This window comes from Cenococcum geophilum, assembly GCF_001692895.1.
Source record: "Cenococcum geophilum 1.58 unplaced genomic scaffold K441scaffold_25, whole genome shotgun sequence".
NCBI classification, from domain to species: domain Eukaryota; kingdom Fungi; phylum Ascomycota; class Dothideomycetes; order Gloniales; family Gloniaceae; genus Cenococcum; species Cenococcum geophilum.
In genome coordinates, this window is record NW_027137583.1 from 758,224 (window position 1) to 777,260 (window position 19,037).

The window sequence follows — 19,037 nt, forward strand, 5'->3', positions numbered from 1 at the left end:
CCGTTACATGAGTTTGAACTATATTAAAAGTGGTACTCCTAACGTGTAGTTTGGATAAAACCCTTTGGGGCGTTAGACCATCACGGACTGGACTATAAGTTTACCGGTTTTTTCATTACCGTTCAAACTGTATCTAGTATACATAGGGATCTAAAATAACCCCCTTGAATTTAAAAGCCTCTTCTTTGGTGGAGGACCTTTTGAGAGTATCAGACCGCTGGGCCTAACGCCAGTCCGGGATAAATGCAGCAGATTCGTCTTTCCGGAGCACCAATGCACCAACGCCACGCTGATGCAGAATCTCAAAGAACCAAAAAAACACTTTCAGAAACGAACTTAGACAACGTCTTCCATTTCGAGGTTATCATCCTCTTCATCAACAACTTGATCGTCGTCCGGTTCACCATCAGCCTCCGGCGGTTTACCATGTACGGTGTACGAATGCTTGCTATACTCTGCATGACGCTTCCAGCAAGAGGCGAAAGAGCCTGACTTGACCAGGTCAGCAATGTCGGAGAGGGTCTCCTTGAGATAGGCTTCCGGCTGCCGTGTCTTTTGTTTAATCTCTCGCATAGGCCAGTATTCGAACTCGTCGAAAAGTTTGTGCAACATGTCTATGAGCTCATTCTTAGGAATACGCGCAGCTTTGTTCTCTTGCCGGACCTTGGTTGCGACTCCGGTTCGCTGAAATTGGATTGTTAGCATATTGTAGTAGTGGGTGGGGGCAGAAGGGAAATACGTACGATAAATCCTTTGAATGCGTTCTGGGCTTTGTCAAGGTTGGTATGGTCCACCTTTCCCTCTGCTATTATTGTGGTGGCATTTTCTCCTTGTATCGCTTTTTGTGTTCGTTTGTCCATGAAATTCTTAAAATCTGCATTTGGGACTGGAATACAGCTGAATTCGCGCTTAGCCGGGCCTATTAACGTGGTATGTTCTGTGCGTGCGAATGTTAGGACGCCGACCAAGTAGGTAAAAAGGCCATTGACATACTCGGTATAGCCTTCCTAACCCTGCCCCTCTGTTTCTGTACCCTGTATGACCCCGATCTAGGGTCTTGCGCAGTGACAGCCCCGTGGTCGGCTCTTGATCGACCATAAGCATTCGGCTTGTAGCCTGGCAGATCCTTTTCGGTAAACACAAAGGTATTCTCAGGCTGTGAATTAGTCGCTTGAATGCTGTATTCCCGCGGTAAATGCTGCACATTTTGCCGCTCTTGATTGAGGATTAACCTCATATCCTGCTTGTAGACAAGTTAGCTGTGGCCATTCCACGGATAAAATTGGTCCAAGCCTACTCTACTATTACCATGAGCATCATCCCACATTGCAATCTTGCCAACCTCTATTTCCTCGTCATCGCCGGCTGTTGCAAGAGACTCCCATAGCCACTTTGGCACACGAGTTAACCAGATGTCTGCTGTGTGTCTCGGCGGCATGTTGAGCTCGCCGGTGTCCTCGTACAGATCATCATCCATAAAGCCACCGGGCGTGAAGGATTCTGGGTCCTGTTTGATTTGGGGCTCGATTTCCATCTTGACTCCATTCATTGCCATGGCGAGTTGTCTGGCTGGCTGCGCGGAGAAGATAGGAGAGCTACTGGATGCGGGTGGCAGTGTTGTAGCGAAGTAAGTCGGAGTGCGCAGAGTTTCTATGCAGTTTGGCGGTGCTTGCGGTGCGGTGAAGAGGGTGATACGCAGTGACGGGAGGAGGGGGAGTGTCTTTGGTGAAGATGAGCCGCAAGCGTCTGGCGGCAGGTTCACAGGCTCGTGACGCTCTGACCTCCTGCACCAAGGACGTTCTACTACCGCCGCTATCGATAAGCCCTGCATCAACGCCCTGACGCTCAATTGCTGCCTTCGGAAACTTGCATCTAACAACACCAACTTCTCCCTTCAACCCACCTACCCCCCACTCACTCTCATCATGCCTCTCGCCTCAGCAGATGTTGTCGAAGCCTTGAAACAGCTCGAATCCTCCTCTGCAGCGGAGAAATCCACGCGCTACAATGACCTTCTCTCCAAGATCCTCACAGCTTCTTCTCCAGATACCCTGTCACCAAACCTAATTGCTTATGTTGAGTCTCTTCTCGGTGATTCTCTAGGTATAGTGGCATCGCGACCTCTTCTCGCCTCTTTCGTAGAGCAATTCCGCAATGTCCAGGACGCCGAAGTTAAAGTCGAAGTGGGGCAGCGCGTATTAGTGCTGTTACAGCCAAAAGTAGTCTCATACGAGGAGCAGGATACTCAGATCAAAGAGATTCTCGCAGATGCCTTTGAGATTCAAGAGGACTTTCGCAGCTCTGCCAAAACCCTGCAGACGATAACGCTTGACTCGTCGCAGCGCGCTGTGTCGGACGATGACAAGGCGAAAGTCTGGATCAGGATCGTGCGGTGCTACCTGGAGGAGGACGACCCAACGAGCGCTACGAGCTACCTTAACCGTGTTAAGAACGTGCTGTATGGCGTTCGCGACAAGGAAACAAAACTTCAGTTTCAGCTCAGTCAAGCCAGGATTCTGGACTCCCAGCGGAGCTTTCTCGATGCCAGCCAGGCATATCACGGGATAAGTTTTGAGGCAGTCATCGACGAGGAAGAGCGGCTGCGTGCCCTTTCCGCCGCCATGGTCTGCGCTGTCCTTGCACCCGCAGGACCTCAGCGAGCCAGGACTTTAGCAAAGCTCTACAAAGATGAGCGTGCCTCCCAGGTGGAAGAGTTTGGAATTCTGGAGAAAATTTTCCTTGACAGACTACTGTCACCTGTAGAGGTAAAAGCATTTTCAGAGAAACTGTCACCACATCAACTAGCTAAGACATCGGACGGTTCTACCGTGCTGGACAAAGCTGTATTAGAACACAATCTGCTTGGTGCATCTAAGCTTTACAACAACATTGGAATTGACCAGTTGGGGGTATTGCTCGGTGTTGATGCCGATAAAGCTGAAAGTTATGCTGCGCAGATGATTGAGCAAGGGAGGTTGGCTGGTTATATTGACCAAATCGACCGTCTAATCTTCTTTGAGGGCGAGGGGAGTGGAGAGAGGAAGACGGGCCACGCCGATAGAGTTGTAGGAAAGGAGTTGAGGAAGTGGGATACTAATGTGCAGGGTCTGGCGGAGGAGGTGGAGAAGGTGACTACTATGATACAGAATCAGCACCCAGTGAGTAGACAAGGTTTTATATTGACTCTGACAGCTTGCTGATTGCTTGCAGGACTTCTACGCAACCCACATGGTTCATTGAAGTAAAGCAGTCCTGGTCGTTGTTTCAAATCATAGCGATAGGCGTCTGGATGGGATGAAAGGGTCACGTCAATCTTTCATGGACTGACCTTATAGGGGTGCATATTGGAGCCTTGGTTCAAGATAAATGCCCTGGGAGATGGAGACCCAACTCTCCAGAAGAGATAATAAATCTTGTTCCAAAAGTCCAATTGGAAGTTGACGATACATGAGACGTATGATACATCCGAATTTGATACAATAATCCCGAACGCTTAGCTGTTCCGGAGGAAGCCCTTTCAAGGGTGATCTAATGAGTCTAAGCTTTTTATACCTTCTCATCCACATGCTCCACTCCCTTAACGTCCAGCTCCGTAATCCTTAGCACTGTGAACCGGTGCTTACTTTTGACCTTCCTTATATGCCTCATCCTCCTCTTTGTCTTCTCCTTTACTCGCATCGGCTCACTCTCTGTTCCCAATACTGTTGCCCTGCAGACAAACAACCTCTCATCTAAATAAAACGTCGTTCCTGGCCCGTCGCGCGTTCCTTTAATTGCTGCGGGTGCACGGAGTGTGTAATCCCGCGAGCCGATATGGGTTGCTCGGTTCAGACGCAGTGTGTCGCCGGGTTGAACATTGGGCATGCGGAAAGGGAGTCGGAGAGTGTCACCCGCAGTGAGGAGGTATGGCCGGCCGTGGATATGAGCGGTAAGATAGTAAGGGGGTTGAGAGCGCAGGAGAGGGAGGAGGGTTTTGATTGTTTTGGGAAGCGGTGTTGAGGGTGACAATGGTTTAGCGATTGTCGGGGTTGGGAGTTTCGGCGTTGATTGGCTGGGTGGAGATGGGATTTGTGAGACGGATTGAGAGTCTTTTGCTGCTGTTGAAGAGTTTGCTTTTGAGTTAACCAGTGATTCGGGAATTGGTGATGGTTCTGCGGCACTAGGGATGGTGGAGAGGCGAGCATAGAATGGCAGGAGGAAGGTCGGAGGGAGGACTCCTCGGGTCTCGACAAGGGAGCGGCGGAAGGATTGAGCGAACATTACGGACAGTGTTACCCTGAAGAGGGCTAATTGGGGTGTGGAGGTTTCGGTGACGGTGGTGGTGGTTTGATGCTCAGCACGCAAAACCTCGAATTTGACGGATTAAGTTTAGCGCTGGGACGGTCGCCAAGATTTCGAAGATTCGCATTTTCGACATCCGCCGCCGCCAACCCCCACCGTTCACCGTCCATCGTGCGTAAACTGGACCTTTTAATCCGCAAAAATGCCTCAGAACGAGTATATTGAGCGCTGGCAGAAGCTACATGGCAAGCGGTTAGTACTCCTCTCTCTGTCTGGCCACACTCGCTAATGATTTTCGCTGCAGCTTCGACTACGAAGGTATGTTTCAACCGGCATAGTGCTTCCTATGCTTCACACTGCTTATCCCTTCCCATAGAGCGTAAGCGCAAACGGATCGCTCGTGAAGGCCATAAAGCCTCTGAAAATGCTAAAAATCTACGTGGCCTACGGGCCAAGTTGTACCAGCAGAAGCGACACAAGGAAAAGATACAGATGAAGAAGACCATCCGCGCGCACGAAGAACGCAATGTCAAATCCTCTGAAGCTGCTGAGCCATCCTCGACGCCCTTGCCTCAGTACCTGCTAGACAGGTCATCCGAGAAGAATGCGAAAGCGCTGTCGAGCGCTATTAAGCAAAAGCGGTCGGAGAAAGCAGCACGATTTAGTGTGCCGCTGCCGAAAGTCAAAGGAATTTCGGAAGAAGAGATGTTCTCTGTAGTAAAGACCGGGAAGAAAACGGCAAAGAAAAGCTGGAAGCGGGTAATCACGAAACCGACATTTGTTGGACCAGATTTTACTAGGAGACCTGTGAAGTACGAGGTAATTGAGCAACGCGCAATCCGGATGAGCAATCAAGTACTAAATAGTGGCTTAGCGTTTTATCCGGCCCATGGGATTGCGCTATAAGAAGGCAAACGTAACTCACCCAGAGTTAGCCGTGACGGTGCAATTGCCGATTATATGTAAGGCTCTACATTCTCGTCTAATTACTAGTTTCCATTTTTTTTACTAAAATTGAATGAACAGCGGTAAAAAAGAATCCTCAGCAAGCGCTTTACACACAATTGGGGGTCTTGACACGGGGAACGGTAAGCAAATTGTGAAGTGAAATACCGCTCTGTCTGACAAAAATCCACGCAGATTATCGAAGTAAATGTGAGTGAGCTAGGACTTGTCACAGCAGGTGGAAAGGTTGTCTGGGGTCGCTACGCTCAGATAACAAATAACCCGGAAAATGATGGGTGCATCAACGCGTAAGTTACGCCGCCAATAAAAGCCGTGAACTAAAGATATTCGCTAATACCTCTCAGTGTTTTACTTGTTTAAGAATTCTGTGAAATTTCACAAGCATTGTAAGGCGTATGGCGTTGGTGTTTTGATAGTCTTCAGTAATGCCGATAGAATGACGGGCTCGAGGAGAAATGAAGGTGCCTGCTATCGGAGTTTTGTGAACGTCATGCAGGGTTCAGTAGATGTTCTAAGCTGCCCCTTTCGGTCATCTTCATTTGCAATACAAAGCATAAGAGTAGAAGAGTGAATAACCTTAAGGTTTTCAAAATGACAAGCTAAAGCCTGATATTTGTTTTCCTTAAGGATTCATCTATTTATATAATATACCCTATTATTCTATTAATTGGACTCTCTATTTATATTTTTACTCTATAATTAAAGCCAAAGTATAAATTTACTAAAGTAACTAGTAGGCTTATATAGAATAAGGGCTACAGAGGTATTAATTAGTAGTAATATTAAATATTAATTTTTATACTAAAGCTACTACCTTTTACTTAAGAGTACCTTAAGAAGAGGCCTAGTCCTATCATTTAGAAAGATAAGACTCTAACTTACGCCTACTAATATTAATTAACTATATATAATATATAGAACGTTTAACGCCTTCTTTGGAATAGTAACTTTTATAATTTAAATATAATTAAGCCTTACTAGCCGTATATAAAGAGGGTTATTATTGACCCGAGGTACGAGTGGTCTATATATTCGGGTTGGGGGTCCTGGAATTCAAACTCCCGCCAAGCCAGCTTCTGATTGGTTAGAAAGCCAGCTTCTCATTGGTTAGAAAAAAAGTTGCGCGCGGTAAGTTGTGGCAGAATCCATGCGACGAACTTCAAAACACCGAAAGCTCTGCAAGGGCTCTGCACCAAGCTCTACCGCCTTGCAAAGCTCCATACGAAGCTCCGTACGAAGCCCTACCAAAAGCTCTACCAAAGGCTTTGCAACACCTCTACCCACCCAGTGTACTGGCCACGCAGTGAAATAGAACACGAAGTGTGCAGGGGGGTCCAAGGGGTCTCCCCTTAAGGCTCTACTCGAAGCTCTGCTTAATGCCCTATACGAAGCTCTAAAGCTCCACTAACACGCAGCACTAATATACTAGGAAGTCTCATAATTGTCTCTACGAACATCTCTACAAACACCTCTACGACGGCTCTACAATTGCCCGTACAATCATCCGTACAAACGGCTCTACAAACGGCTCTACAAACGTCTACACGATCGCCCGTACGAACGCCCATACAATCAATCAGTTAAACGTCTATACGATCAATCGGTCAAACGCCTATACAATCAATCAGACGCCCGTATAAACGTCTCTACGAACGTCTACAATCGCCCATACAATCGTCCGTACGAACGCCTATACAAAGCTCTACTCGAAGCTCTACTCGAAGCTCTATTAAAGCTCTGCATGGAGCTCTACTAAAGCTCTACAAAAGCTCTACACGAACCTCCGTACGAAGCTCTGCAAAAGCTCTACTAAAAGCTCTACCAAAGCCTCTACCAAAGCCTCTGCAAGAGCTCTGCCCACGCAGTAAATGGAGCACGCAGTGCGCAGGGGGGGGTCCAAGGGGGTCTCCCCCTTGAGCTTAAAACTCTACTTGAAGCTCTACTCGAAGCTTAATACGGAGCTCTAAAGCTCTACTAACACGCAGCACTGATATACTAGGAAGGCTCTATAATCGTCTACACGAACGACTCTACAAACGGCTCTACGAACGTCTGCACAATCGCCCGTACGAACGCCCATACAATCAATCAATCAAACACCCATACAATCGATCAATCAAACGCCATACGAACGATCAATCAAACGTCCATGCAATTGGCCTATACAATTGTCTCTACAAACGTCTCTGCAGTTAATCGCCCGTGCGAACGCCTGCATGTGGCTCTGCACAAGGCTCTGCACCAAAGCCTCTACCACTCTCACGAAGCTCTACCAAAGCTCCGCATCGACACCTACCAAAGCTCTACACGAAGCTCTACACGAAGCTCTACCGAGGCTTTGCACCAAGCTCTACCAAAGCTCTGGACAAAGCTCTACCATATCAAGCTCTGAACACGAAGCTCTACCAAAGTTCTGCACGAAGCTCTACCGAAGCTCTACACGCAAGAAGCTCCACCAAAGCTCTGCACGGAAGCTCTACCGAAGCTCTGCGCACAGAGCTCTGTAAAAGCTCTACCAAACGCTCTACCAAAGCCTCTGCAAGAGCCCTACCCTACGCGGTAGATAGAGCACGCAGTGCGCCAGGGGGGGGGGGGGGGTCCAAGGGGGTCTCCCCCTTGAGCTCAAAGCTCTACTCAAAACTCTACTTGAAGCTTAATACGGAGCTCTAAAGCTCTACTAACATGCAGCACTGATATACTAGGAAGGCTCTATAACGGCTCTACAAACGTCCGCACGATCGCCCGTACGAACGCCCATATAATTAGTCGATTAATCGATCAATTGCTCACATAAACGCCTATACGATCAATCAACCAATCAACTAAATGCCCGTACGAACGTCTCTACGAACGGCTCTACAAATGGCTCTATGCACGGCTTTACGCACAGCTCTACAAACGTCCATACAATTGATCAATCATCAATTGCCCATACGAACGCCCGTACGAACGATCAATTAAACGCCTATACAATTGCCTATACAATCGTCTCTACAAATATCTCTGCAATTAATCGCCAGAACAAACGGCTGCACGTCTACACGTCTGCACGTCTGCACGTGGCCTCTGCGCAAGGCTCTGCACGAAGCTCCGCACGAGGCTCTACCAAAGCTCTGCACGAGGCTCTACCAAAGCTCTGCACGAGGCTCTACCAAAGCCCTACACAAGACTCTATTAAAGCTCTGCACAAGGCTCTGCACAAGGCTCCGCCTAAAGCTTACCCCTACTGCGAAGCATGACGGAGGCATAGGATTTACGAAACGAATCCATACCTACTAGTATATGTTAATTAAGCTCTATACAATAAGGCTCTAAATTAAAGCTTTGGGTTAATTAATCGGCTTATTAATTATAAACTCGGGTCAAAATTTTCGTTGGGGGGTACCAACGATCCGCATGTTATATAATAAAGCGCCGTAGAATAGGAAGGTTATAATAGAAGACTAATAGGCAATATAAAGAGATCTTGAGTAGTAGAGAATTTAGGCTTAGATTGAGCGGATTATTAGGCATATCTAGAAGGTTATTAGGCTTAAAGGAGGCAACGGGTATAGGGAGGGTGCTATAGAGGCACTAAGACGCACCTAAAGCGGGAGAGGACGAATGAGAGGATGTCTAGATTTGGAAGGCGGTGAGCTAAGGCGGTGAATTTCTTGGCGGCAAAGACTTTTGCAACCTCCGTACCTGGCTGCGCTTTGCGTCGCAGATGGGTGACGGATTCGAGGGACTAGAGAAGTATCACATCATCTAGGCTCGCGCCAGCTGAACGGCCAAAAAAAGCTAATGTGTCCCACAGCTGGGTCGTGGTCGACCCTTATTTAATACGACGGATTAGCAAAGCGATATAAAATCCGCATAACAGGTTAATGAATCAACCAAGCTAACACAACCCATCATGGCCATTGACCCCACTGCCCTCGTGGCACTAATAATCTCCATCGTAGCCCTCGTTATCGCCGTCTTCCAACTCCTTGCTCAAATTGTCGGCACAATTGAGGGCTACCGGCATTGTCAGGAGTCTGTACTTGGGAAATGGTCTAAGCACAGGAAGCGCGACTGGAGCTGGACCCAGTTCCGATATGGCACGTTGTTCAAAACTCCCGAAATCACGCTTGGACCATGCCACAATCAGCCAAAGGGTGTGCTCGGGTTGTATGGCAACGACCAGTCAAGGAAAGAGACATATTGCGATATAGCTGCGGATAAGAAGAACACCGAGGAACAGAGCACCGAACTTGTTTGCTGGGTCCCGCTCCTAAATGCTCTCCACGATGGGGCGGCACCAATGGCTGGGGTACTCTTCAAGGATGGCCATCAGAGAGAGCCACAAGGCAAAGGACAAGGTCCATCCTGGCCTTGTATCCGCTTGCGACAACGATCGTGGGACTTAATGCCACCTGACGTAGTGCGGCCGTTTGCAACAACTACTGCATCGGACATTGCAATACTTGCGTGTCGCATGGGTGTTAAGTGGAAGGATTTTAGGCCCACTGACGGAATCATGGAAGGAGAAGGGGAAGGTCATATCTTCTCTTCCACGAGGGTACGTGGATTGGGTACGGTGTTAAGCTACGCGAGGCTGTTTGGGAGCGATGATAAAGAAGCGTCACCGAGGGATCCCGAGGGCGGCGACCCCGGCCAAGAGATAGTCTGTCCAAAACTCCGTTTCGTCTGGACGCCGGCAGCGGACAAGCTTTGGTTCGGAATCGTTCCTGGCAATCCAGACTTGAAGTTGCCAGACTACCGCATCGGCACCACTGAGGAGATCTTCGCCGCACTCTGGAAGATCGACCCGGAGGGCAAGGCAGTCGAGAGCTTCGAAAATATGCAGAAATTTCAAGCAGGCTATCTGCATGGATTCTGTGACATCGTTCCAATGGTCGCAGCTTGGCTTCGCCAGCCTGAGACGAACCTCAACTGGTACCCACGTCCGCTCAAAAACGCCTTTGGCCTCACCTGGACTTTCGCTGCTCATCATACTTTCATACGCAAGCTTAAAAAGTATAACTGCGACCGCGAGCAGCGAGGTAAAGTTGAAACTCGAGCGAAGTGGGTTGAACAACAATATAATCAACTTCAGGGCGTGTGGGGAAAAGACTGGGATTCTATCAGCCAAAACCCGGATGCGCGAAAACCGGAGTTCTACGATGCTCTCGAAGATGTATACAATAAAACAACGGAATACTTTCAGTCCATCAAAGATACGCTAAATTACATGGATCTCGTCACCGCGCATCTCAGAGAAGCGCCTCGGTCGTATCCAGATGCTGAAAGGGCGATACAGGACAACAGGGCGGAGGAGCCTACTTGTTCCGACAGCAAGCGGTGGCGAGGACAGGCGATGGTTTACTACTGGGAATACATACCCGACTACAGAAGCTATATGGGACGTAAAGGTTGTGGTGACGAGGATTTGGTAGATGCGGCATGGATTATGTTGATCTTCCGGGCGTTCCTTTGGATGAGAGCACACATTCCTAAGGAAGATGTTACTATTCTTCCCTCACTGTATCATGGGAGCCGGTTGCCTATTTATATCAGCTAAAGCCGGGCGTCTAAATTAACGTGTATGTACATTTGTGTTAGTGTAACTATTTGTTTTGTCATTGCTATTTTATAACCTTCCATCTGAGAACAAATATTTGAATTAATCTATGCATTACTCCCTCCAAGCTTCGCAACTAGTGATGAATAACATCGATGCCTAGAAACTAAGCTCAGGTCCACACTACTTGTATATAGTATCTTGGCTAGGCGGGAAGAACACGACGCAGATTTGTCACATACGATGCCTTTTCATGAAGCTCTAGATAGTTACGGAGTACTAGACAGCGCATCAGAATAGAGGTAGAGGGTGGCTGAAAGCCTTTTAATCTTAGTATCCTTTCTACTATTTCCACATCAAGTCTGATAGCCTAAGTAGACAAGCCCAGTGCACCAGAAGATAGAAGAACGAGAGTCCGTTTCAGATGAAGCTTCTCATTCACCCAAAGCCTCCCCACCAGCGGAGTAAGTTAAAACCAAAGAGAGAAGTATATACAAAAGTCTTAACCAAAGGCCACTGGGGTGGTGGATATCTATACAGTACGCCGTGTATTTACTCAATTCACCACTTTCCAACTCATAACTATGACACTCGTATCCAAAAAAAGTTCTCGAGCGGATGATGAGGGCGGCACCGGGCGCCTTGCTAATCAACGATTGCTAAACGCTCACTGCTGTAAAAAAGAAAGAGAACCAAAATAGAACGAAAGGAAATAGGGAAAGGGTTTTGAGAGTACCAAAAAAGGACCCGTTGAATGAGGGAATCGTTGAGGAAGATGTTAAAAGTACTCCCGTGTTAACCAACCTCCATGAGGTCTCTAATCTTAGCATAAAAACTCGCGGGATATTGTCTTATCTCTTCATCGGTTGGCGGATCTTTCTTCGAATCCCTAAATCGGTCTGCCACGCGCTGTATAATTTGGCCTAATAGCTCTTGCGGAATCCGCAGATCGTCACCACCATCAGGGTACAAGAACGGGTCTCTTTCGTCGAGAAGTTGTGGGATGGTAGGGCGACGCGCTGGGTCGCGTGTTAGACAGTGACGGAGTGTTGATATAAGGCCTGGAGGCACTCTAACACCGCCAACGCCAAGGGCGGGGAATTCAATGGCAACAGATGGATTGACGATGGCCATGACGCGGTGGATCTGGCCTGCGATGTGCGCGAAGGGAGGGCGGCCATAAACCATTTTATACAAAATGCAGCCGAGGCTCCATACATCAGACGGTTTACCTAACTTCATCATCTTCCCTAGGCTCGCAGCGCCGGGGTGCCCTCGCATCCCTGCATTGGTGTCTTCTAAGGATTCTGGGGACATGTAGTTAGGCGTTCCAACGTGGCTGTCGCGGTGCACGTTGACAGTGTTATCAATGTCAATTGCGTTGGCAATGCCAAAATCGATGAGTTTTAGACGGCCGGAAACCAGGAGAAAGTTGGCTGGCTTGAGATCAGAATGCACTATATCATACTCGTGCACCGAGGCAACGCATTCTAGCATCTCTTTCCAGTAATAGCGAGTAAAGGAGAGATCCAGGCGTGACCCTTCAGGATCAAGCTTCATGCGGAGAGTGCGTTCGAGGTCCGATTCGCCAATCTCCATTAACTATTGTGCCGGTTAGATTTGCCACTCTCTATCGTGGAATGCCACGAGCAGGCCTTCAACGGCTCATAGCAAGCTGTTGTATCGTAAAATGTGGGATTCACCTACCACGCTCAATATTTGCCTCGACTCATCCACCTCGCAATCATATAACCTGACCACCCTCTCCACGTCGTCCAGCTTCCTCAATAGGTCAATCTCGCCTTTATATCCACGTACAGCACATTCATCAGCGTCCTCCAATTTTACTCTTTTCAAAGCAAATAGTCTCCCATTTTCCGCCATGACGCGATAAACGTCCGAACTTCCACCCTTGCCAAGTCTGCCCATATTTGAATATGGTTTGCCGTTCACTAGAATGTGACTTCGTTTCTTTTTTTGTCTAGTGGTAGATGCNCCTGCCGCAGCCGTTGCAGTTTCTAAGACGGACATTTTAGGAGGCGGAGGCGGGGCAGGCCTGTGAGGTGTATTCGCACTCATTGATGCTAGTGGTATAGGCTTGTCTTCTCGTTGTACTGGAGATCTTTGCGCGGTTGACCGCCCTAGTGTCCCGACCTTCATTATGGAGTCTGCTTTCATAGAATCTGCCCTTATAATGGACATAGGAAGGTTTTCTTGGTCCTGTGATGGTGGATGGTCTTCCTCTCCTTGCGGTGTTCTCCTGATTCTCCTCATCGGCGCACCTCGAAGTGGCACCCGCTTGATTCGCAGGGACGGTGCCGGCGTTGTAGTATCTTGTACCGGGGTGTTCGAGCCTGACCCATTGCGAGAGATACGCAACTTTGGTTTGCGTGTTTGCTTCTCTGGTGAATTGACCTCGTTCTGCGCCAACAATGCCGTTGTCAAGGCGCTTAGTTTCATCGGTTGCGGGATTTCGTCGTCGGAGCTGTCGCCAATGTTGATGTTCTGCATCATCGGCGCGTCCGCAGAAAAGCCGTGAGATTGTCCTAGTACGGAAAGCGGAGAGTCTCGTCTTTGCAGCGACCGGGTGGAGGGTTGCCGAGTCCTGCCATTGTAGGAGCCCAATGGCGTGGGGGAAACTGTTGCCATGGAGGCTAAATGCTATATGTATCGCGGAAGACGGGAGTATCGAATGTCGACTGTGCTGTTAGCTTTCTATACATGTAGGGCGCAGACTGGCGGCGTATCGATGCTGTGGAAGCGATGGTGTCGCGGTTTGCGCGTGTTGGAGATGCGACATGGTTTGGTGGTTGCCCCATGAAACGGGCAACATGTAAACAAAGAAGAAATTCTTAACCACGACGCTCATACTTTTCCTCCTTTCTGCGTAGGCCCTGTTGAAACGCCCTAAGACGTGAAACCTATAGTTTCTAACTGTGCCAATACTATCTAAACAGTTAAAAGCACACCAAAGGATGAATATTCTGCCAACATTCCGTCTTGGCATACCAAACCACTAAACCACACACCTTACGCCATCCCATGCTCTTATCTTAATACATATGCGGAGTACAAAGCGACATAAGTGTTAAGACATACTATCTTCAGTGACCACAGCAACAACAGCTGCAATATCGTCTGGCTTTCCACCATGCCAATTTTCATCTGGATAATATTTCTGTACTTCCTTGGCGAATGGCCCATCTCTTCTAGTATCTAGGCTTGCTTCCTTTGCTCCTTTCGTGATAGCAAGAGCTAGCTTGGCTTGGAGCGAATTGGAGTCCGCCTTGTGGCTGCCATCAGCTTGCGTGAGCATCTGCAAATCCTCGCTCACTTCAAGTACTTGATCCTTCTCGGCCCATGCACCTAGCTTAGCCATTGATCTACTAACAATGGTGAGAGCATCTTGCGGGCTGAGGTTGTCCCAGACCCCGTCTGTCGCAAAAATTAAAACATCGCCATGTCGAACTTGGTGGTTGGTTATATTGGCGTCCTTGGGTAGGTCCGCAAGAGCACTTGTTCCTCCGAATACCTCCATCTGCACAAGCATACGTCGGGGTATCTTGGAGAGCTGATACGGTGTGTTGAAAGCATGTGTCTGTGGGTGCGAGAAGTGCCGCACAGCATTAAGGCCAAGGTGCATGAAACCAGAGTCTCCTAGACTGTATTGTATTAGAACGGAAATAGCGGAATTGGCGAAAATATTAGGTATGCCTTACTTAGCGACTTCTACAAGGCCATTGGGCTCTGCTAGAGCTACGCATGCCGTGCTGCCCCCGCCAATTATTGCTTTATCCTGCATGACCTCATCATAACCGGCTTGAAGCAAGTCTTTGGGATGCAATAGGCCAGGCTTAGAATCTCCTGGGAAGGCTCTTGCTGCGCACGCCATGTACTCGCAAAGACCATGAGCAAAGTCAGCAGGATCTATGCCCGATTCAGACCATCCCCCAACGCCGTCTGCGACCCCAAACGCGAGCGCGCCGGAGTCTCCAACCTGACTAACAAAGAAGGCATCCTGGCCGCTTTTAGGCCTGGCCCGTTTACCCTCCCGCTGCTTGCATTTTATTATATCTGTGGGCTTACCATTCAGCTGCCTGAGGGGGTGGTGGGTATAGAGGTTATGTTCTGGGTTGAGACGATGGCCTTTCGCCGAGTATGATGCAGCTAGGTAGTAAGAGTAGTGAGGAGTGGCGCTCCAGGCCTGGGAGTTAGAATGGAATAGGTGGAGGGCGGTGGAGGTAGCTGGGCAGCTATTGTAATTTACTAGGCAGGCTGGGAGGGATAAAGGAGGCTTCGGGGAGTTGGAGTGATAAAGGCGGGGAGCAGAGGCTGCTGCGAGTAATGATGTTGTCGAAAGGTAGAGGAGTAGTAAACCGGAGGCTGCAGGCAGATGCAAGTCTGCGCGAGGTAGAAGCCGATTACATAGCCCCAATGCGCCGGCAACGGCGAAGCCCATGGCCGTGGCCAAAGCCCAGGATAGAGGATCAAGCGTTAATGGAGTCAAAACAAGATGAACAGAAAGGGCGTCGAAGAGGCGGCATGACGATGAGAGGAGAGGTAAAGAGCAAGGCGTAGGAGGCTAGGGATGAAGAAGAAGAAGAAAAAGAAGAAGGATAGAAATGTGCTTCCTGAACTATCCATGAGGGTCGAGGTTTCGGCGAGATACGTAGACGGCTAAACTTCGTCAGCCTTACCTTCTGCAAACCCCCTCCCCCATCTTGACATCCCTTCGATTCCGGCGCTGCACTCCATCCGTTCTCGCCACACCCGCTGACTATTTGCTTGTTATTTTCTGGTTGCTTGCTGTACATTCCATCGACTTTGGCCCAAGATGATGCACCCGGCAAGACAGGCCTATGTGGAGGAGGAACTGCAAGAGGTAAGAGCAAATTCATCATGCCCATCCATGGCAATTCAGTATTCACAGAAGTTTTTTTAGAGAGTGTGCTCTCCCTTGCAGCCACCCGCAGCCACAAGACGTATCGTTTAACCGCGCAAACATATGCTGATGGACATGGTGGGTTTTAGGATATAGATATGGGAGGCATCGATCTAGCCAATGTTCGTAAGTTGAGCTCTTTCATGTTTCCCAATTTTCTTTCTGAGAGTGAAATCTGACTGCAAGTCATAGCTATTGATCGTGACTACCTCATGCCATCGGGCGCCGCTGGGGTTTCCGCCGAAAAAGCCTCCGCCATTCTCTCTCAGTTCTCCCGAAAACGGCGCGCTGCCGCCATAGCTGTCCCGACTGCTGATGCACATGTTAGAACGCGTCTGCGCCAGCTCGGTGAACCCATCACCCTATTTGGGGAAGGGCCTGGAGATCGAAGGGACAGATTACGAGAGCTTCTTACGCTTCAAGCTGAAGCTGCCGAGGCCGAAGATGGTGAGGGAGATATTCAAATGGGCGATGCCCGCACAGGCGGAGATGAGGAGGAAGGTGATGACCAGGAGGAATTCTACACGACAGGCACAGCCGAGCTACTGCAGGCAAGGAAGGAAATAGCCCGGTATTCGCTACCGCGGGCGCAAACCCGGATAGCATTTCAGAAGGTTGAGGCTACGATTCAAAGACGAGCGCATGTAAGGCATCGCAAAGGTATCAAAGAACGACTACAAGGCTTCGATCTATATGGATCGCAAATTGCAGCAGATCGACCAGTTGGCATCGCAAGATTCTCACCAAATGGCGAGCTCATAGCAGCCGGCAACTGGGCGGGTGGGATTAAATTGCTAGACGTACCAAATCTTGATGAAAAGGTGGCCTATCGTGGTCACGCTGACCGCGTAACTGGAATTGCTTGGGCTCCCGGAGCGACCCTTCCTGACAGCACCGTTTCAACATCCTCAGTGAATTTCGCGTCCGGCGGCGGAGGTGGCAATGTTCAGCTATGGTCATTGGACCAAAACACACCAGTGTCCACGCTTTCCGGACACAGTGAGCGTGTCTGCAGGGTAGAATTCCATCCGTCAGGTCACTACCTCGCGTCTGCATCTGAGGATACCACCTGGCGTCTCTGGGACGTCAACACCTCCACAGAACTGCTGATGCAAGAAGGCCATGCTAGAGAGGTTTACACTGTCAGCTTCAATACTGATGGATCCCTGCTCGCTAGTGCTGGACTAGACAGCATTGGACGGATATGGGACCTTCGCACTGGACGAATGGTAATGTTACTGGATAGCCACATCAAGCCCATATATGCTTTGGACTGGAGTGTTGATGGTTACCGCATCCTTTCTGGCTCTGGCGATGGTTTTGCAAAGTGCTGGGACCTTCGCGCAATGCGAGAAATGACATCGATCGGCGCTAATACAGGAGGGGTGACGGATCTGAGGTGGTTCAAGGGGACAGATGGCCCGGCTAGCGGACAGCTCCTGCAGAGGGACGAGAAGGGAGAGGTACAGCCGAAAAAGGCGGGGTCATTTTTCGTCTCCTGTGGATTCGACAAGAACGTCAAAATATTCTCTGCGGATGACTGGGCGCTCTGCAAAACCCTGAGTGGCCATGTAGGGAACGTGCTTAGTACGGACGTTACAAGCGATGGGAAATGGATTTGCAGCAGCGGCCATGATCGAACCGTGAAGCTGTGGGCTAGGGATGATCAAGAGGGGGTGTGAGCATTAGGAGATACTGATTCAAGATCATGGGAACAGCAGTCCATTCGTGTCGAAGCACGCCATCAAAAGTGTTGAGGAGGTTTTTTGCCTCAGAGTCTGTCACAGGTTCGCTCTTGCATTGCTCTAATATGAACAAGTTGATGATATGCAGATCTGCCCACAGCACTGCTTCAACAATCTTACAGCTCGCGTGAGTACCGGTAGCAACGTGGCTATGGCAAGAGCGCCATACCGATTTACAGTCCAAAAATCATTTTCGAGTTAGGAGACATGGTTTCTCTTCAGCCTTGATATCTTGATATGCATCCTCATTGCTCGAAATTCAAACCGCAATTCCGCTGTCTTTTACTTGTTGACCCTTGGCTTTCTTTCGATCCAAAATGCTACGCACATGTATACGTGACCGCACACTACGGAGTGGAGAAGTTCAGGCATTTCGCAAAACTACTTCAACGCCTTGCTTCAAGAGAAGCCTTGGGATACTTCCCGGGAACTTTAACCGTCCGGGTATCATGACTCATGAGTCATAATCCAAGACTGCGAGATCCACTCCCTCCCACTCTGCGTATCCCCTCCGCTTTCGGATCCCCTCCACTTTCGGATCTTTGATTAGCTTCTGGAAAACCAGATAGCACTCCAAATAAAAAGCTGACAGTGAAGTCTTAGTTGTAGACGATCAGGATCAACATTTAATGGGGAATTTGGTTAGATTCAGTAATCCTTAGTTGAGAAGATAGGCGATTTATATACTAACGAATCGGCGCTATGTTTAGTGTTCTTATGAGCAACCGCGAGTCCTAAAATTGGCCTTCGGCCTTTATTGGGGACGATCAAAACCTGTCGCGCACTGATAGCAACTCTATCAACACGCCGACTGGAAGAGAGAGCTTCAACGGAATAGTTCAGGAGGCGAGTTACTGTTTCATCAAGCGTGCCAGTCGGACTGCCTCCCGCTTACTCACCGTCAAATCCCAATTTAGGAGAGTAAAACAGGGCCATGGAGGGTTGGAAAACAATGCAACTCAACAGTCAAAGATGAAGATTGAGTCATCGGAAGGAAAACGTGGACTTCGGCGCCCAATATCTGGAAATTTCCACAGAGTTTTGGTAGGTAGGAAGATGAAGCAAAGACCCACCTAAGCTGAAGCAAGTGGTTAAGCTGAAAGGCTTTGGGTCCAAAGTAGAGAAGGAATAAGCGGTGCCAACTGCTGGCGACAGCTTGGAGGAGCTGCAGCCTTACCTTTGCTGTCTATTCCTGGTCACATTAGCAAATTTTCAAGCGACGAAAGTTCGCCTTGCCGATTGGGCTTCAACAGCATCAAGGCTGCATGGCAGCATTGTGGTTAGGGTTCGCATGAGGAGCTGCTATTGCTTTGTGTTCAGCAATAGGGTCGAAACGGCCATGTCTCGGGGTAACTTTGGGCTGCTCGCTGGGATTGGGGAAATCGTCACCATCCAGACAGGCTTTTTCAGCTCCGCATCACCACGGCACCGAAGCACCGCAGCAACGCCCCGGGGCGAAAAGCCTTGGCGGGGATGATTAGCCCGACGTTGGTTCCAGATGCAGCGCAAGCAACCTCTCAGCTTTCAGCCAACTTTGTCTGGTTTTCCGCTGCAAGTT

The 19,037-nt window shown here is 49.1% G+C and overlaps 8 protein-coding genes across 8 annotated transcripts; 4 read left to right on the top strand and 4 right to left on the bottom strand.

The window, feature by feature from the left end:
* Nucleotides 1-35: 35 nt before the first annotated feature.
* Nucleotides 36-1,601, bottom strand: K441DRAFT_661042 (uncharacterized protein). Its single transcript, XM_067648816.1, has 4 exons — nucleotides 1,298-1,601; nucleotides 994-1,240; nucleotides 744-937; nucleotides 36-684 (listed from the first exon to the last, which is right to left on the bottom strand). Exons 1-4 carry the CDS (start codon nucleotides 1,553-1,555, stop codon nucleotides 337-339), a joined length of 1,047 nt encoding a protein of 348 aa, XP_067503193.1. The 5' UTR covers nucleotides 1,556-1,601; the 3' UTR covers nucleotides 36-336.
* A 324-nt stretch (nucleotides 1,602-1,925) lies between these two features.
* K441DRAFT_564623 (COP9 signalosome-like protein complex subunit 4) lies at nucleotides 1,926-3,240 on the top strand (the record flags this gene model as incomplete). The annotated part of the gene is made up of 2 exons (XM_067643660.1): nucleotides 1,926-3,158; nucleotides 3,211-3,240. 2 exons carry the CDS (start codon nucleotides 1,926-1,928, stop codon nucleotides 3,238-3,240), a joined length of 1,263 nt encoding a protein of 420 aa, XP_067503194.1.
* Nucleotides 3,241-3,546: 306 nt separating this feature from the next.
* Nucleotides 3,547-4,260, bottom strand: K441DRAFT_564710 (mitochondrial 54S ribosomal protein bL21m; the record flags this gene model as incomplete). The annotated part of the gene is made up of 1 exon (XM_067643665.1): nucleotides 3,547-4,260. One exon carries the CDS (start codon nucleotides 4,258-4,260, stop codon nucleotides 3,547-3,549), a length of 714 nt encoding a protein of 237 aa, XP_067503195.1.
* A 174-nt stretch (nucleotides 4,261-4,434) lies between these two features.
* On the top strand, nucleotides 4,435-5,920 carry K441DRAFT_661045 (ribosome biogenesis protein NSA2). The gene is made up of 7 exons (XM_067648817.1): nucleotides 4,435-4,533; nucleotides 4,586-4,599; nucleotides 4,658-5,100; nucleotides 5,156-5,243; nucleotides 5,308-5,369; nucleotides 5,422-5,534; nucleotides 5,592-5,920. The coding sequence occupies exons 1-7, from the start codon at nucleotides 4,484-4,486 to the stop codon at nucleotides 5,605-5,607; spliced, it is 786 nt and encodes a 261-aa protein (XP_067503196.1). The 5' UTR covers nucleotides 4,435-4,483; the 3' UTR covers nucleotides 5,608-5,920.
* A 3,024-nt stretch (nucleotides 5,921-8,944) lies between these two features.
* Nucleotides 8,945-10,915, top strand: K441DRAFT_661047 (uncharacterized protein). Its single transcript, XM_067648818.1, has one exon. The coding sequence runs from the start codon at nucleotides 9,143-9,145 to the stop codon at nucleotides 10,790-10,792; it is 1,650 nt and encodes a 549-aa protein (XP_067503197.1). The 5' UTR covers nucleotides 8,945-9,142; the 3' UTR covers nucleotides 10,793-10,915.
* A 179-nt stretch (nucleotides 10,916-11,094) lies between these two features.
* K441DRAFT_661048 (kinase-like protein) lies at nucleotides 11,095-13,630 on the bottom strand. Its single transcript, XM_067648819.1, has 2 exons — nucleotides 12,500-13,630; nucleotides 11,095-12,394 (listed from the first exon to the last, which is right to left on the bottom strand). The coding sequence occupies exons 1-2, from the start codon at nucleotides 13,439-13,441 to the stop codon at nucleotides 11,588-11,590; spliced, it is 1,749 nt and encodes a 582-aa protein (XP_067503198.1). The 5' UTR covers nucleotides 13,442-13,630; the 3' UTR covers nucleotides 11,095-11,587.
* Nucleotides 13,631-13,649: 19 nt separating this feature from the next.
* K441DRAFT_612453 (5-azacytidine resistance protein-like protein azr1) lies at nucleotides 13,650-15,417 on the bottom strand. The gene is made up of 2 exons (XM_067645614.1): nucleotides 14,512-15,417; nucleotides 13,650-14,454 (listed from the first exon to the last, which is right to left on the bottom strand). The coding sequence occupies exons 1-2, from the start codon at nucleotides 15,249-15,251 to the stop codon at nucleotides 13,881-13,883; spliced, it is 1,314 nt and encodes a 437-aa protein (XP_067503199.1). The 5' UTR covers nucleotides 15,252-15,417; the 3' UTR covers nucleotides 13,650-13,880.
* A 415-nt stretch (nucleotides 15,418-15,832) lies between these two features.
* K441DRAFT_677995 (WD40 repeat-like protein) lies at nucleotides 15,833-17,416 on the top strand (the record flags this gene model as incomplete). Its single annotated transcript, XM_067651123.1, has 2 exons — nucleotides 15,833-15,860; nucleotides 15,927-17,416. 2 exons carry the CDS (start codon nucleotides 15,833-15,835, stop codon nucleotides 17,414-17,416), a joined length of 1,518 nt encoding a protein of 505 aa, XP_067503200.1.
* Nucleotides 17,417-19,037: the final 1,621 nt, after the last annotated feature.